The sequence below is a fragment of the Humulus lupulus genome, chromosome 1 (assembly GCF_963169125.1).
Source record: "Humulus lupulus chromosome 1, drHumLupu1.1, whole genome shotgun sequence".
Taxonomy (NCBI): Eukaryota; Viridiplantae; Streptophyta; class Magnoliopsida; order Rosales; family Cannabaceae; genus Humulus; species Humulus lupulus.
This window is the reverse complement of record NC_084793.1, coordinates 134,055,318-134,071,874: the sequence shown is the minus strand read 5'-3', so window position 1 is coordinate 134,071,874 and position 16,557 is coordinate 134,055,318. Positions and strand designations below refer to the sequence as shown.

General features: G+C 38.1%; 1 protein-coding gene across 1 annotated transcript; it reads left to right on the top strand.

The window, feature by feature from the left end:
• Positions 1 to 6,288: 6,288 nt before the first annotated feature.
• LOC133822242 (RNA polymerase II degradation factor 1-like) lies at positions 6,289 to 6,762 on the top strand. The gene has a single exon (XM_062254513.1). The coding sequence runs from the start codon at positions 6,289 to 6,291 to the stop codon at positions 6,760 to 6,762; it is 474 nt and encodes a 157-aa protein (XP_062110497.1).
• The last annotated feature ends 9,795 nt before the right edge of the window (positions 6,763 to 16,557 follow it).

Here is a 16,557-nt window from a genome sequence, read left to right as displayed (position 1 = left end):
GAAGATAGGGGGATTTCCTGGTCCCCGACCCTGAGCTCAAAGGAGTCCTCCAATTAGGTTCCTTTTACTTAACAGTTTCAATGTTGGATTTATATAGTTTCTTTTTTTCCAAACATAATCAATCTTTTTTCTTTTTCACGCAATATGGACTCAGATCTCGATAACATCCTCGAGATGCCCCCCAAGGCCCGAGGCAGCAAGCGAGGCTGCATAACCTCGAAGAAGGACTCTCCTCCCCCTAAGGTTGCAAGGGTTACTGAGGACCCTCTATTGGCGACCTCGAAGGCTCCCCCCAGTGAGCCAAAGACCAGGACTCCTCCTCCTCCCAGTAAAGTCCTCACTGGGCATAAAGGTAAAAAAATTGTGGAGCAGAAGGCATCGAAGCCAGAGGGTGCCCCGAACTCATCTGTTGTTCGTAAGTTCTGCGCGAAGCCACATATGCTAGAGTATCCTTTGGCGAATGAGGTCAGATCCATAGGAGTCGACCTGTGCTCTGACTTGCTGTCGTGGCTGGCCATTCATGTAGTAATCTCAACAACAATGTGTAGAGTTTCCTAAGGGGAGACAACACCACAACTCTCTTTGACCTGTCTCTAGAGCTCAGGGTTTCTGTAAGTTTGCTTTACCTATTCAACTCTTTAATTTCATAGTTATTTTTATATTCTGTGCGCCAGTACTCCCTCCTGTCGTTGAAGGTTGCAACTGATGAGAAACTAGTCAACGACTCCTACCAGGCTCAAATCCAGGCTAAGGACAACCTGAAATAGGCCAAGGGATCCCAGTTCAAGGCCAAGAATTCACTCAAAGATGCCAGGGAGGCCCAGGCCAAGGTCAAGGATGCCCTCAAAGCCACCCAGGATAAGCTCACCTCCTCCGAGGTTGAAACTAGTTGCCTGAAGGCAGAGCTTGACACCAAGATGGTCGACTTTGACGCTACCAAGGCTGAGATCGAGTGCCTTAAAGAGGAGAAGAATGTCGCCTATGAAATCCTCAAGGACGAGAAGAAACGTATGCTCGAGGAGTTCATTGCCAAGAAGAAGTGGGCCACTGACTAAGCTATGTACAGGATGTGGTAACTTTATCCCGAGATGGACACCTCATTCCTAATGGACAAGGAAGAGGATTTTTTGACCAAATGGAAGGCTCGGTTGGCTGAGGGAGAGGTGACCGTGGGCACCACCTTGAAGGCGGTTGGTGAGGAGGAGAAAGGAGAAGAGGCCGAGTCTGCTCCTGCCATCCAAAAATAATTAATTTGTTTTACAAGGGCTGCGTCCCTTATCTGTTTTTTTTTTTTTGTAATTAAATTTTTTGATACTCTCTTAGGGCTAAGACAATCATAACTCGAGCTTGAGTTATTTTATGAATGCTTAAGTTTTTTATGGTAGTTATTTATGCTTAAGTCTCTTTCTTGAAATCTTTATGCATATTATCTACACATAACTTTCGTCTTATCCTTATGCGCCATACTCTAGGTTTAGAATATTTCGAGTAGGGGTGTTCATAAAACCGCCCACACCGCACAAACCGCCTACACCGCACCACACTGCACCGCAATTTTCAGTTTAGAACCCTTCGCGGTGCGGTTACAGTTTGTATTTTTGCCAAACCGCGCGGTGTGGTGCGGTTTGCGGCTTTAAATTTTATAAATGCGGTTCAAACCACACCGCACCGCATCATTATATATATTAACTTTTTTATATTATTTTTTTCAATTTTACTACATTTAAAGTTAATGCATAAATATTTCTATAGTATAATATAATATACACATTATCTAGAAAAATATATATAATGTTTCATAGGATGCTATTACATACTCTACTTCATTCTAAATATATTCCTCCTTAATTAAAATAATATTTACTTTTATATTGCATTTTTTCTTTGTTATTAGTTTGTTATATTTTTATTGTTTTTCTTAAAGTTTATTAGCTTGTTGTACATTTAATTATTTTGTTAAACACTATATAGTTATGAGATTTATTATGAATCTTTCTTAATTATAATATTTAATTGTTAAATTATTTGGTGATAGGTATAAACCGCCCACACCGCACCGCACCGCACCACATTTTTGTGGTGTTGTTTGAGGTCTATGCGGTGCAAGTTGTAGTTTGGAAAATTGTTCAAACCGCATATGCAGTGTGGTCCAAAAAATTATAGAAAAACCACACCACCCGCACCACGAACACCCCTAATTTCGAGCATACCAGGACTTGCATTTATATCTGTTTATTTATACAAATATTGACGTGCTTAAGTTCAAACTTCGATATATTCATACATAGTTCATTCGATTGCACAATTTCTACCACGTTATACCCAAGGTCGAATACTACTTTTACCATGTATTTTTGTTTAAAAATGCTTATTGGCGTGTAGTCTCATTAGTCTAGTTGTTTCTTGCTTAAGTATAGTAACTTTTCCTCTTCCTCAAGTATGGTCTCGAGGTTGTGAGGTTGAAACTTTTTTGCAAAAAATTCTAGCTCTGTCTTGACTTATGAATTTTGTTGGTTTGTCTAGAATTCCAACTTTTAATTGTGTTGGTTAGTGTCTGGTTGATAATCCATCCACAGTAATATTATTTTTATTGATGCTATGTTTTCGAGCCTATGGTATGATTGTATACCACTAATGCCCCTTAATCTCCTATTATTGTAAAATCTTAGGTTATTGAATTTCGGGAGCTTGCAAAAGATATATCAATAAAAATACAATCGGAATAAGGAAAAATGCTTTATTAATAAAAATTAAAAACTAAATGCAAGCTTGGTTACAAATAAATAAACATCAGTCATGTATTATTGGTAATAAGGTCATAGATGTTCACCATTCCAAGCTCATGGAACCAATCCACCATTCAATCTCGCTAGTTTATAAACATCGGGCTGAATAATGGATTAAATTTGGTAAGGTCCCTCCTAATTAGGTCTGAGATTGCCTGTAGAAGGGCCTCTTGTAGCCAAAAACACACGCTTAAGCACCAGGTCTCCCTATCCAAAGTGTCTATCTCGAACCCTCTTATTGAAATACCTTGTGGCCCTTTTGCTGGTATGTGACATTTTTAAGTTAGGCTTCTTCGCATTTTTCTTCAATTAGGTCTAAGGTTTCCTCAAGTTGGGTCTGGTTTGAGGTCTGGTTGTATGCTTTGCATCTAATATTCAGAATTTCGACCTCAATGGGCAACATAGCTTCACAATCGTAAGCGAGGGAGATATGTCATGTTGAGGTTTGAGTTGTTGTTCTGTATGCCCATAGAACTTATGGTAATTCTTCTGACCATTTTCCTTTAGCTTCTTCGAGCCTCTTCTTAATGGAGCTGTTTAGAGTCTTGTTTACGGCTTTGACCTGGCCATTTGCTTGTGGATGGGCTACTGAGGAAAAACTCTTGATTATTCAATTCTTTTTCGCAAAATTGTGTAAAAATCTCGCTATAGAATTGGGTTCCGTTGTCTGACACTATTTTCCTTGGTACCCCATACCTATAAATTATTTTTTTACCACGAATTCCAAGACCTTCTTCAAGGTGATTATGGCTAGAGGTTTGGCCTCGGTCCATTTATTTAAGTAATCAATAGCAACTATGGCATATTTGACTCCACTTTTTTCCTATTGGGAGTGATCCTATGAGGTCAATTCCCCATACTGCAAATGGCCATGGGGAGCTCATCATGGTGAGCTCGGTTGGTGGAGCTCGCAGGATTGGGGAAAATCGTTGACATTTATCACATCATTTAACATATTCAAACGATCCTACTTTCATTGTAGGCCAGAAGTATCCTTGCCTAATTACCTTCTTCGATAAACTATGCCCCTGGTGTGATCTCCGCAAAACCCTTCATGGATTTCTTCTAGGATCTTTCTAGCCTCGGGTGGAGTTACACACCTTAATAAAGGCATAGAATATCCTCTTTTATACAATCTCCCTTCCAAGACAGTATATCTTTGCATCTTGTACATTAGCTTTCTGGCCTCATTCCGGTGTGTTGGGAGGCTCCTGGTTTCAAGGTAGTCTATTATGGGAGTCATCCAAGTAGGTTGTGAGTCGGACATGTTGACATCATCTTCTTCAAGCTTGGCTATGATCGGCATTGGTAGAAATTCAACTGGTACCACGTTGAGTGTGTCGGCTTCCTTTGTTGTGGCGAGTCAAGCTAGAGTATCTGCATTCGAATTATGCTCCCGTGGAACTTGCTCAATCACGTAAAATTTGAATTATCTTACTACTGCCTTGACCTTCTCTAAGTATGCTGCCATTTTAACCCATCGAGCCTGGTATTCTTCTAGGACCTGGTTGACAACCAATTGGGAGTCACTATAGCAGTGAATGGCTTTTGCTTTTAGCTCGGAAGATATTCGAATTCCTACTAATATTTCCTCATATTCAGCTTCGTTATTTGATGCCTTGAAGCCAAACTGTAAAGCTGAGTGGAACTTGCATCCTGATGGGGTAATTAAGATAATTCCTACTCCCAGCGTGTTCTCGTTTGAAGAACCATCAACAAAAAAGTCTCCACAGCTCGCAGGCTGGGGTTGTGACTTCCTCGTTTGAGATTCCAGTGCATTTGACTATGAAATCGACCAAGGCCTATCCTTTTATCGTCTTTCTCGGGTGATACGTGATCTTGAACTGTCCAAGTTCGACTGCCCATTTCAATAGTCTTCTGGACGCTTCGGGTTTCGACAATATCTGCCTCAATGGTTGATCAGCCAGCACATGTACGGGATACGCCTGGAAGTAGGGTCGTAGTTTTCAAGATGCATGTATTAAGCACAGCGCTAGTTTTTCCATCAATGGATACCTCGATTCTACCCCAATAACCTTTTACTAACATAATAAACATGTTTTTGTACTTTCTTATCCTCCTGAACAAGTACCGCACTAATTGCATGTTCGGTCATAGCGAGGTACAAGTACAATATTTCCCCTGTGACTGGTTTGGATAATATAGGTGGTTCAGCGAGATGTTTTTTAAGGGCTTGAAAAGCGAGCTCGCATTCGTCTGACCATTCAAACTTTTTGCCCCCCTCCTAAGAGGTTAAAGAATGGTAGGCATCTGTCTGTAGATTTTGATACGAACCTACTCAAACCCGCCATTTGTCTAGTTAAACTTTGGACATCTTTATGCTTTTGAGGTGAAGGCATGTCAATTAAAGCCTTTCTCTTATCCGGGTTTTCATATATGCCCCGAGTGTTTACTATAAATTCAATAAATTTTCCTGAAGATACTCCAAATAAGCATTTTTGTGGGTTAAGTCTCATGTTGTACTTTGGGAGTACGGAAAAACACTCTGTGAGATCATCAAAATGGTTACACTTGTGTTTGTACTTGACCAGTATATCTTCCACATACACTTCCATGTAGTTCCCTATTTTTTCGACAAATATTCTATTCACTAGTCTCTGGTATGTGGCCCCAGCGTTCTTGAGTCCGAAGGTGTAACGCCCTACTACCCTAGATCCATTACCATGTGATTTTAAAATGTGTCATTAGCTCGCTAATCGAGGTTTTAGACCAAAAAGTGTGATTAAATTAAAGTAAAGACTTTTTCCCAAAATATTTGCATGATGATGTGGCATGTTTAAGACGCACATGAACAACACATGACTGGTTATTAGTGAAGGCCTGGTCGACCAACGACCAAATTGTCAAGAGGAAATTAAAGTTTTTTTATAGGCTTAATGAATATGTTGGGCAGTAGGAAAATAAGAGGTGCAAATACATACAACCAGAGCTACTCATTGAACCGAGACAAATTCTCAGAAATGGTTATAAGTTAGATATTCCCAAGATATTGGATTATTTTTATATGTAAATATCATTATTTATGTTACTATTTGATTATGCTTGTAATGCAAGTTAAGGACGGCCCATATGTACATCCTTGAGCCTATAAATAGGACTCATGGGATTCATTTATTTCACACGCAATATTTGGTATCCAGAGAGAAATAGTTCTTTTAAACACAGTAATTGTGTCAAGGTTTGAGCTTGTGAAACTCAGTGAACCCTTGTTCGCTGATCGCAGGTTTCATAATTGTTTTACATTAATAAAACACTAAGTGGAATACCAATCCTTAGGGCCAAACCACTATAAAATTTGTGTGTTGTTTATATTATTGCATTCAGTTCTTTAATTCATATCATTTTTTGTGACTCAGTGTCATTGACTAAAACAAGGATCAACATTTTGGTGCTTTCGTTGAGAGCTGAACTCAAGGACTCCAAGATAACAATGGCGAAGAACTCCAGGAGTGCGGCTTAAGTTGGACAAACATCGAAAAATATGCCAAATCCACCACCTCCACCAAGTGTAACAGAGGACGAGCCACAGGTAGAATTTGAAGAGGGGGAGATGGACATTGGAACCCTGCGAACAGCTTTGGGAGTATTGCAAGATGAGTTAGCTACCGTAAAAGCTAACCAAGAGAACGTGGTTGAAACTATGGTAATGCAACAGATGGAGATCGACCGACAACGCCGAGAGTTAAACAAAAGACAGGCGGACATGGATCATCGGCAAAGAAATGCTACAGCGACTTTAGAGGTGGCCATTAAGTTAGCTCGAGGACAACCACCTGCTCCGCCTGCACCAACCTCTCAGCCATATCTACCACCGAAACCTCATCATCCTAAAAATCCACAATCAGATCACCCCCAATGTCCTCCAAATCCAAAGAGTCCACAGCAACCAGAACAACATCCAGCTGCTCAGCAGGAAAGACAAACCCAGAATCCTAATAAAAATAACGAGAAGTGACAACCATCTCGTGCTGGTCGAGGTAATACGCGACATCACAGACAGAATAGGGACGAGCATCATACCAGAAGCCCTAGACATTAAGCAGCTGATGAACAGTATCCTCCTAGCTGGGGAGAACGTCACTCAAGAAGCAGGAGTTATATGGACTCAAGATCTGCGGTCCGATAACCCCCATGACAGAGCAATGTCCGAGGATCCAACGACCAACACAGGCCTTCGCCTGTTTATTGAGACAGACTAGGGAGAAGAGAGAGGGACAGTGCATATAACATTTCACATACTCAGAGGTCGTAGTTCTAAGACGAGCATGATTACAATGAAGCAAATTCTATTATAATAGGAAAAATAGTGTTCGACAACAGGAGGAAAGTAACAGGCAAAAAAATCCTCCTTCGATGGACAACCGACCAACAAGCCCATATGCTGGGGGCAGCCCAGACAACCCTACGTCTTTGAACAACAAGGTGTAAGCGAGCATAGGCGAAGGGATGAGGACCTAAGGGACTATAACGTCCTCCTAATCCAGGATTGTTACATTGTGTACTTTAAATTGTGTCAGACTTGCTAATCAAGTCATTTGGCTTAAAACGTGTAACTATGGTTAATGTCAAGGGTTAGGGTTAAAATTTTGGTCAAAGGAACCATTGATTTTTATTTAAAAAGTTTAATACATTTGTGGGACCCCAAAATATTACAACAAAATTCTTAAAGAAGTATAGGTATATCAAAAATTACATCCAGCCGACCTAAGCGGCAAAAATAGGGCTACAACCCTAGTTCCTTAGAGATATCCTCAGCTATGGTGGTCAAGCAGCCGCATATGTACACTCCACCACTGAAGCTCTCCAACTCATGGTTGGTCAAGCTTTCCCTTCCCCTTACCTGCACCACAAAGCACCCGTGAGCCAAGGCTCAACAAGAAAACTATACATGTGCACAAACAAAACAATATAGAATCCCAGATATTTATCTAGCATGTCCAACAATAATAACCTACACATACAGTCATTTAGTTACAAACAAATGTTCATTGGACCAATTTGGGGCCGCTACCCTGAACAGTTGACCACAAAGTCACCCTGGGGCCTATGCCCTAGCTATGTGACCATAGAGTCACCTGGGGCCCTCGCCCTAGCTCTAAGTAACTAGCCATAGAGCTAGCCTAACACCTTTGTTTTTTCAACGACCATAGGGTTGGCCAACGTAATAATACGTTGCTGATTTAGGCCTAAGCATTTCGACCAGCGCGCAGTGCGCTTTTACCGTCCTTGACTAATAAGTCAAGCCCTGATCCATGTATTCAAACTTAAAAATAGAAACAAATGTGAATAGGCATGTCCCAACAAAAAAATTACGCATGCATGTTAATCACATAACACCATCGAGTAATCATACTCATAATACAAATCATACCTACTTAACAGGCCCTCAAGCCCTAACCACAGAATCCATGTAACAAACATGAAACACTTAAGCAGGTATAGAATATTCAAGTCGGATCAATCAACATGTGAAACAATAGATTAAGCATAAATGTTCTCAAGGTCCCAAGCCCTAATCATAATTATTGATAACAATCGGGCCAAGCCCTGATCACATATAGCACGTATTGGGTGCAATTTTCTTACCTCCAGTCCAAGTATAGCTGTAACGTCCCAAAATTACCTAATAAGGCTTAGGGCCTTGATTAAGGGGTCAGGATGGCAATATATGGAGTTATATGTTTATTTGATATATTTTTTTATGATTATGTGAGTTATATGATAATATAACTAGTGGTGCATGTTTAGGGGTATTATATATGCATGTGGGCCTGTTTCTTATTAGAAGGGAAACTTTCGTAACTTGGCCCGTTATGGGCATAATTGTATAGATATATGTGTGAGACCACATTATTATTTGGGTTTATTTGAGTTACTCGGCATGAGACGATCCTAGGGAGCAAGTTAGTGGGAAAGTCACAACGGGACCCAATACCTGACTCAGGGCGAGTCAAGGGTTATTTTCGGTATTTGGCATTTAATTGGGTTATCGGGTCATGGGATTGAATAATTGGGGATATATTTGGAGTTAGTGAGTTTAGGAGAGAATATCGGGGAATTTGATCATTTTGCCCTCGGGGACGTTTTTGGTACCCCGAGCCTCGGGGTTAGCTTAAGTCACTTAAGTCCCAAGGAAACAAAATACAAACACTAATACACTCCTCACTGAACCGACTCACTCTCTTTCTCTCTAAGCTTCCTTAAGCTAGTTTTTAAGGAATCTAAAGGATTGTGGCTAGAAAACTAAGGAATTAAAGGCTCGAGATTAGAGTTTGGATAGCTTATGGCTAGGGGGTTATCATTCATGGCTGAGGTAACGATTTAATCTTTGTGTTAACTGAATTATGTTAGAAATCACAGCTGTCCTTGAGGTGTTCTTAAGCTTTGTAGCTCAAGAGTTGAATTTGGTAATTTGATGAGTTTTGCAATTAGGTTTTGTTGGGTTTTGTTGCTCAGAAGATGTTAGAACTATTTTGATGAATGAATTGTGGTTTTGGGGTGAAATTAGGATAGTTTAGGTTGGATTTGGTTGTTGAAAATTGAAGAAAATCTAAGTTCCCAGGGCCAAGTCGCGACTCTATTCTTGAGGAGCCGAGACTCAGCTGAACCCAGGGCCCTGGGAGGCCTCTGTCTAGGAGGTGCGCCACGACCCTCTTGGGCAGGTCACAACCCGCATCCCTTTGGCAGAGGGAGAGGGCCTCTTATTAGAGGGGCGCGTTGCGACCGTCAAGGGCAGTTCGCGGCCCGCCTAGGCAGTTTTGGCCTTGGGGAGTTTTTAATGACGGGAACTTTTTCCTTAGGGCTCGGGATCGATTCCACTACCCGATTTAGTGGAATTCGAGGCCCTGGAGGCTAGGACTCGTTCTAGAAGCCTTTATTTTCTTGTTATAGATGGAATCCTATATTATGGTTGTGACTAGGCTATCGCTAAGGGCTCGAAACCGGGATTGTGCTCGAGGGTCGTCCTTATTTTACGCTTTACTTGAACCTGAGGTAAGGAAACTGTACCCAATACGTGTTATATGTGATCAGGGCTTGGCCTGACTCTTATTAATAATTGTGATTAGGACTTAGGCCCCTGAGAACATTTATGTTTAAGCTATTGTTTCACATGTTGATTGATCCGACTTGAATATTCTATACCTGCTTTAAGTGTTTCATGTTTGTTGCATGGACTCTGTGGTTAGGGCATGAGGCCTCGTGAAGTAGGTATGATTAGTATTATGAGTACGGTTACTCGATGGTGCTTTGTGATTAACCTGCATGCATACTTGTTTTGTTGGGATATGCCTATTCATATCTGTTTATGTTTTGAAGTTTGAATACCTGGATCTGGGCTTGACTTATTAGTCAAGGACGGCAAATGAGTGTTGCGCACTGGTCGAAAGGCTTAGGCCTAAATCAACAACATACTATTATGTTGGCCGACCCTATGGTCGTTGGAAAACCAAAGGTGTTGGGCTAGCTCTATGGCTAGTTACTCAAAGCGAAGGGCGAGGGCCCCAGGTGACTATATGGTCACATAGCTAGGGCATTGGCCCCAAGGTTCGGCTCTACAGTCAACTGTTCAAGGCAGCGGCCCCAAATTGGTCCAATGACCATTTGTTTGTAACTGAATGACTAAATGTGTAGGTTATTGTTGCTAGACATGCTATAAAATCTGTATTTTATGTTTATGCACATGTAGAGTTTTCTTGCTGAGTCTTGGCTCACAGGTGCTTTGTGGTGCAAGTAAGGGGAAGGGAAAGCTTGATCAACCATGACTTGGAAAGCTTTGGTGGCGACATGTACATATGCAGCTGCTCGACCACCACGGCCGAGGATATCTCAGAGGAACTAGGGTTGTAGCCCTGTTTTTGCCGCATAGGTCGGTTGGATGTAATTTTTGATAAACCTACACTTTTTTAAGAATTTTGTTGTAATATGCTAGGATCCCACAAATGTATGAAACTTTTTAAATAAAAGTTAATGGTTCCTTTGACCAAAATTTTTAATACTATCCCTTGTCATTAACCATAGTTGCACGTTTTAAGCCAAATGACTTTATTAGCAAGTCTGACATAATTTAAAGTACACAGTGTAACAGTCCTGGATTAGGAGGACGTTACAACTTGGTATCAGAGCTACCAAGGTTTAATGGTTCCTAGAGACTACACTCGCCACTAAATACAAGCTCGACTCAGGGTTCGGTAATTATTATTTGGTTATGTGTTTAAATGTTTAAACATGATATGAATGCCTTATCTGTGTTTAGGAAGCATGAGATAATCTGATAAGGCCTGGCCCTTGACTACTGCATGAATGATAAAGAACGTGCTTATTAGCATCGTTACTGCTTGTGAATACAAGGGAACCGCTTATTAGTGTTATTATTCATTTATAGGCCAGGAAATGCTTATTAGCACAGTTAACACTGGCAGGGATTAAAAGAACATGCTTATTAGCAATGTTATACTTGTGTAAATGATTTTATATGTATATGTGCATTATTATTTGCTGATGGATATCATGAAGTGTTTATTAGCACCACGAATGAATAGGTTGAGTGATGGCATGCTTATTAGCATTGCACTTTTTTGTTTATCTGTTTGATCTTGGACCGTCAGGTGGCAAGAGGTATAGTTATTACTTACCTAACGGAAAATTTGAACATTGTAGGGTGGATTAAGTAACAGTATGAATCCTCGAAGGTTAGAGACGTTGGCTGGCCAAGAGTTACAGGCCAGTGAAGGGAATGACCAAGGCCAGGCCCCACCGCTAGCTCTAGACAACTGGCAGCAGGTGCTTGCTGATGTAACGTCTCATATTTTCAAGACTCGATAATGCAGAAATATAAATGTTTTTATTTAACGAAATGTCTCAACAACCCGTATAAAAAAAAACTTTTAAAAAGTCGTATGACCATACTTAATTTTAATACAAACATAGTTTATTAAGAGTAAAGTGAACCTAGTTTATGAAAATAACACAACATTTAAAAAAAATGACTTCCAAAAAGGTCAGTCCACATGTACATTCACAAGGTAGACTCTAGCACTCACTACTCTGCCTTGCCCTTGTTCTTACCTACAACAGGAAACAACTAGGTAAGCAAAAACGCTTAACAAGTTCAACTTTAAAACAAAAGCATGCAGAGAAGACAGGTGGTCACTGACCAAGTTACTATCCACAGATAACAATAGCTCACAAAATTAGGGTTCCGGATCCATCCGGACCTTACGCAATCAATTTCAAGAACACAAAAGCGTCCTGGCTAACTTATGGTTATGCCTAAGAACCAATGGCAAACTATTTCATATAAACAAATAAATCCCTGCACTCAGAAAATCCCAGAGCAAGCAGATATAATATATCATAATATAATTTGAGACCAACGCTCGACAATTTCCAACAATTCGGGCGTATCATGCCCTCCAGCATAATTACTAATCTGTAAGAGAGAACCGAGTCTCAACACTACGATCTAGCCAATAAATATCCCCATCAAGGGTAACTATCGAGTTACCTAGGGCATCGCTACTTATCCAAGAGTATTTCCCTCACAAGGGTAACCATCAAGTTACCTAGGGCATTGCTACTATTCAAGAGTGTAATCGAAGTTACACGAGTTTACAGAGACTTTTATGTTAATCAGTGGTGCTGATGAGCAGTTGCCCTTATGGTGTTCAGCCTCACTCAAACTTTGCAACCCCTAGTATCTCTAGGCACTCTCATTGAATGGCCAATATTCACTGCTACTATCTGGGAATAACTTATCAGAGCACTTGCTTGGGTTCTAACCGTTCAATGATTAAGTAAGCATGAGGGCCCCTAGGTCCCAAGGCGCCCCTAGGTTTAAACCAGCAATCCTCACATCTTGGCCACTCGTCGCGGTAGTGAACCGGATATAATAAAATCAAACAAGCAGTGTGACAGGGATCAGTCGTCTCGGATATGACGGATATCTATCGTTCATATTTTCTGAATCAGCACCTACTAGACTAACGTCACTATGCAAACTTTCTACGACAATGTATATATGTGCATGTGTCCCTATACTAACAGACAATGCAATAGTCATTTCATGTTGTAGCCACACAATAGAAGTTGACTTACTTGGAGTCCTTAGCTCTCAGCAGGATTTTACCCTCCAATGTATAGTCCAGTTATGCTTAGCCAATACTGTAATTATCCATACAGTATACTCGGATTAATTATGGCACTTCATAATTCATTATTATTATTTTGGGCAGTTTGGTCATTTTAAAAATCACTTGTAAGGATTAAAGATCCTTATTTGGTTAAACCCATTCAAGAAATTCGTACTAAAAAATTTGAGACTAAACCCTAAGTCTCAGGGAGACCTATCATATGGTCTCGATACTTAGGCTCGGGTATCGCAATAGTATTTTCCCACAATCCGCTAAAAATCTTATGCTTTAAAAGTCCCGCTATTAACCCATACTTTCAACATGTCGTTAAATATATAAAATATTTTAGCCGGTATTATATCCAGAAAATACTAATTAAATTCTTCAATTATTTTTCAAGAAAATAATATCTTAATTTTCCTTTTATTTTTCTTAAGGTTTTAATCTCTAAAAATCGTTTTAAGAAAATAGCCTAATTTTAACTTAATTAGGAAAAATTGTTAATAATTTCTTATCTTGACTAGTTAATTCTCCTAAGTCAAGTAATCAAGTTTGCTTACTAGAAAAATAATTTACTTAATTATTTTCTCAAAATATAGGGCTTTTAAACCCTCTTTTAATTTATCAACTTAATAATAAATTAAATATTTTATTTTTAGAAAGAATAAAAATTCTTTAATAAAAACAATTCTCACTTAAACTCAAAGTGGTATTTTAGGTCAAAATGTTTTTAAGACTAACCAAGTTTTTATCTTGCAATAAGCACAAATGTACTTTTTATCTTAAGTTCCAAAATCTCATTTTTACACTAAGTGTGAAAACCTCATTTTTCATATTTTTAACTACATACTTTGTTAGGTTATAACTTGAAATTTACTTACCCAATTGCTACCAAAATTTCTCAATTCCATATTTGGTATTCCATTTAGGTATTTGTTAAATCTTAGGTCAAAATGAGCATTTTTTATTGGTGAAAATATTTTCCAAACATGGAGGTAAAAATGATCTTATTTTCAAGTCCTTATTTTTTTCCAAACTTTGGCACTTAATAACTCTCAAACTGTTCATTATTTTGTTACCAAATTTTACATTGGAATACTAGGTTATGCCAACAATATGTCCACCAAATTTAGAAAAAACTGGATTCATTTGACTTATACAGTGGCTGCCCAAACTTGGTCCCGAATTTAAGAATATGAAAAAAAAATCAATTTTTTTACCTAAACTTTGAAATAGCATAACTCACTCATTTCTAAACGTTTTTTAGTGTTTCAAAAGCTCAAATTCATGTACTCAATCTCAAAAAGATCACAGCACAATTTATTTTTACAAAATCAGTGTATAGTGGATGCTTAACCCCTTGGAATTCACAGCTCAAAACTTGTATTTTTTTGTTTTAGGATTTTCAACAAAACCCTAAAGGATTTTGGTCCCTATTTTCAAAAATCAACACACAAGTATCATAAAACTTATAAAGAAACTACCATAGCATTATTACATCACCAATAAGAAACTTTAAGCATTAAATATACAAAATAATGCTTAAAAATTAAAAAAAAAAAAAACATACAATGACAACCATAAAAAGTAAACTTTTTACCTCTTATTGTTCTTGCTTTAGGTTTTGATGTTTCTACTAGCTTTGAATCCTTCAAAAATATTTCAAAACTTTAACCAACTCCCCCAACAACATATATAGTTAGCTATTGAAAGATCTATGGTTAAAAACCTTACAAAAGTCAAGCTTTTGAAACTTTACCTTAGGGAAACTCTTCCTAGACCAAAGCTTATGCTTCCAAGCTTTCTTAGTGTTCTTGATGGTTGAAAATGGAGAGAAAACTTGAGAGAGAATTTTGTAACAAGATGAGAGTGATTTGTGAGAGGGGGGGTGGTTTGAAGAGTTTAGACTACTGTAAAATATCTAAGGGTCTGATTGGTAGTTGATTTGGAAATGATTTTATGATTTTGAAAACTAAAAATTTGTGGGACCTACTAAAATATCTTATTGGTATATTGTTTTTGAAAACTATATCCTAATCAGAATTCTAATTTTGTGTTATAATTAAAAAACAATGATTTCGCGTTTTCTCTGTTTTGTGATTTTTTTTTTCAAAAACTAAAATAAAAATCAGGATTTATTTGTTCTCTCTACTCCAATCCTCTGTATCATTGCTTGAATTTTATTTATTTTTTTGCCAATTTTTATGACTTGAGTATGTTCCCACTGGTAATAAGGTGTTTATGGAACATTTTATGACATTTATGCCCAATTCAAAAATAAGTTGTGCTGGTATTTTTATAGATGATAATGCAATATTGTTATGAATTTAATCAATAACTATTATTAAATTTTACTTAATTAAATCTATTGATAAATCAAAATTTAATATTATACAACCTATGTATATAAAATATATAAAATTAAAATAATATTCAGATTCAGCTGTTCCAATCACGTATTCAGTTTCTGTTATATTTTCAAATTTAATATCAATCACAGATTAAATTTTTTAAAACTCAAAAACAGTTTACTGACATTGAACCAATCACATTTTCAGAAACATGATTTTAGTCACTAAATTCAGATTTTCATTTCAGAATCTCACTTTTTAAAAATACAATTTTCTAATCGCGAACCAATCAGACCCTAAAACACTTTAGTGTTTTTACTATGACCACTTGATGCCATTAACCCTAATTTAAATGGGGATTAAAACTAAAACAATTTGGTCCAGCCAATTTATTTCCTTCACATGGCTGGCCACTATTTATTTTATTTATGTTATTATTTTCTTTATAATGGTTAATAAATATTTCTTAAGAAGAAAAATCCAAAATGACTTTTTGTAACCTTTTTCACTCATATAATGTTTTAAAAACAAAACTTGACATATAATAATTAAATTAAATGTCTCACACATTTAATTTAATTAATCACACAATAAAATTTAACCTAAGGTCCATTTATGGAATAAAATTCCCCAATTCGGTAAAATTAAGCATTTTAACACAAAACGTCCTAAAATTTTCATTTCCTCATAGGTTTATTATTTTTTACCAAACTTTAATTTTTATGAATGTATTTTATGCCCAAAATATATTTTCCATAGTTTTTCATATTATTTTCTGAGATTTTTACCCGATTAGGGTTTTTGTGTCGGTCCAAGACCGAAAGTCTTATCTTGAATTTTAATCACAAAATTCATAATTTGGCTAGCAATAACTCATGGAAATAAATTTCAAACAAATATAATATTATTTAAAATAATATTCTTAACTCGGGGAAAAAATCCTGACCCGAGTCGTTTAAAGGTACCCGAAACGCAAGGTGTTACAGCTGACATGCAAGATAGATTAGGGAGGTGGGAAGAAGAGATACGCCTCTTGAGACAGCAACAAGTTCCAGCAGGGAACCCACAGCCCATGGTACCGGCAGTGATACAGCAGAAGGAACCAGTAGTAGTGCAGCCCCAGGCAAGGGAAAATAGGTGGGAACCCCTGTATGAGAGGTTCAGGAAGCAGCATCCTCCAGTCTTTGAGGGCGGCTCAGATCCACTGAAGGCTGAGAAGTGGATGACCATGATAACCACCATCCTGGATTTTATGAGGATAGGTGGTAA

What these genes read in the sequence shown, in the direction of transcription:
- LOC133822242 (XM_062254513.1), top strand. Translation starts at nt 6,289, where the DNA reads ATGCCAAATCCACCACCTCCACCAAGTGTAACAGAGGACGAGCCACAG.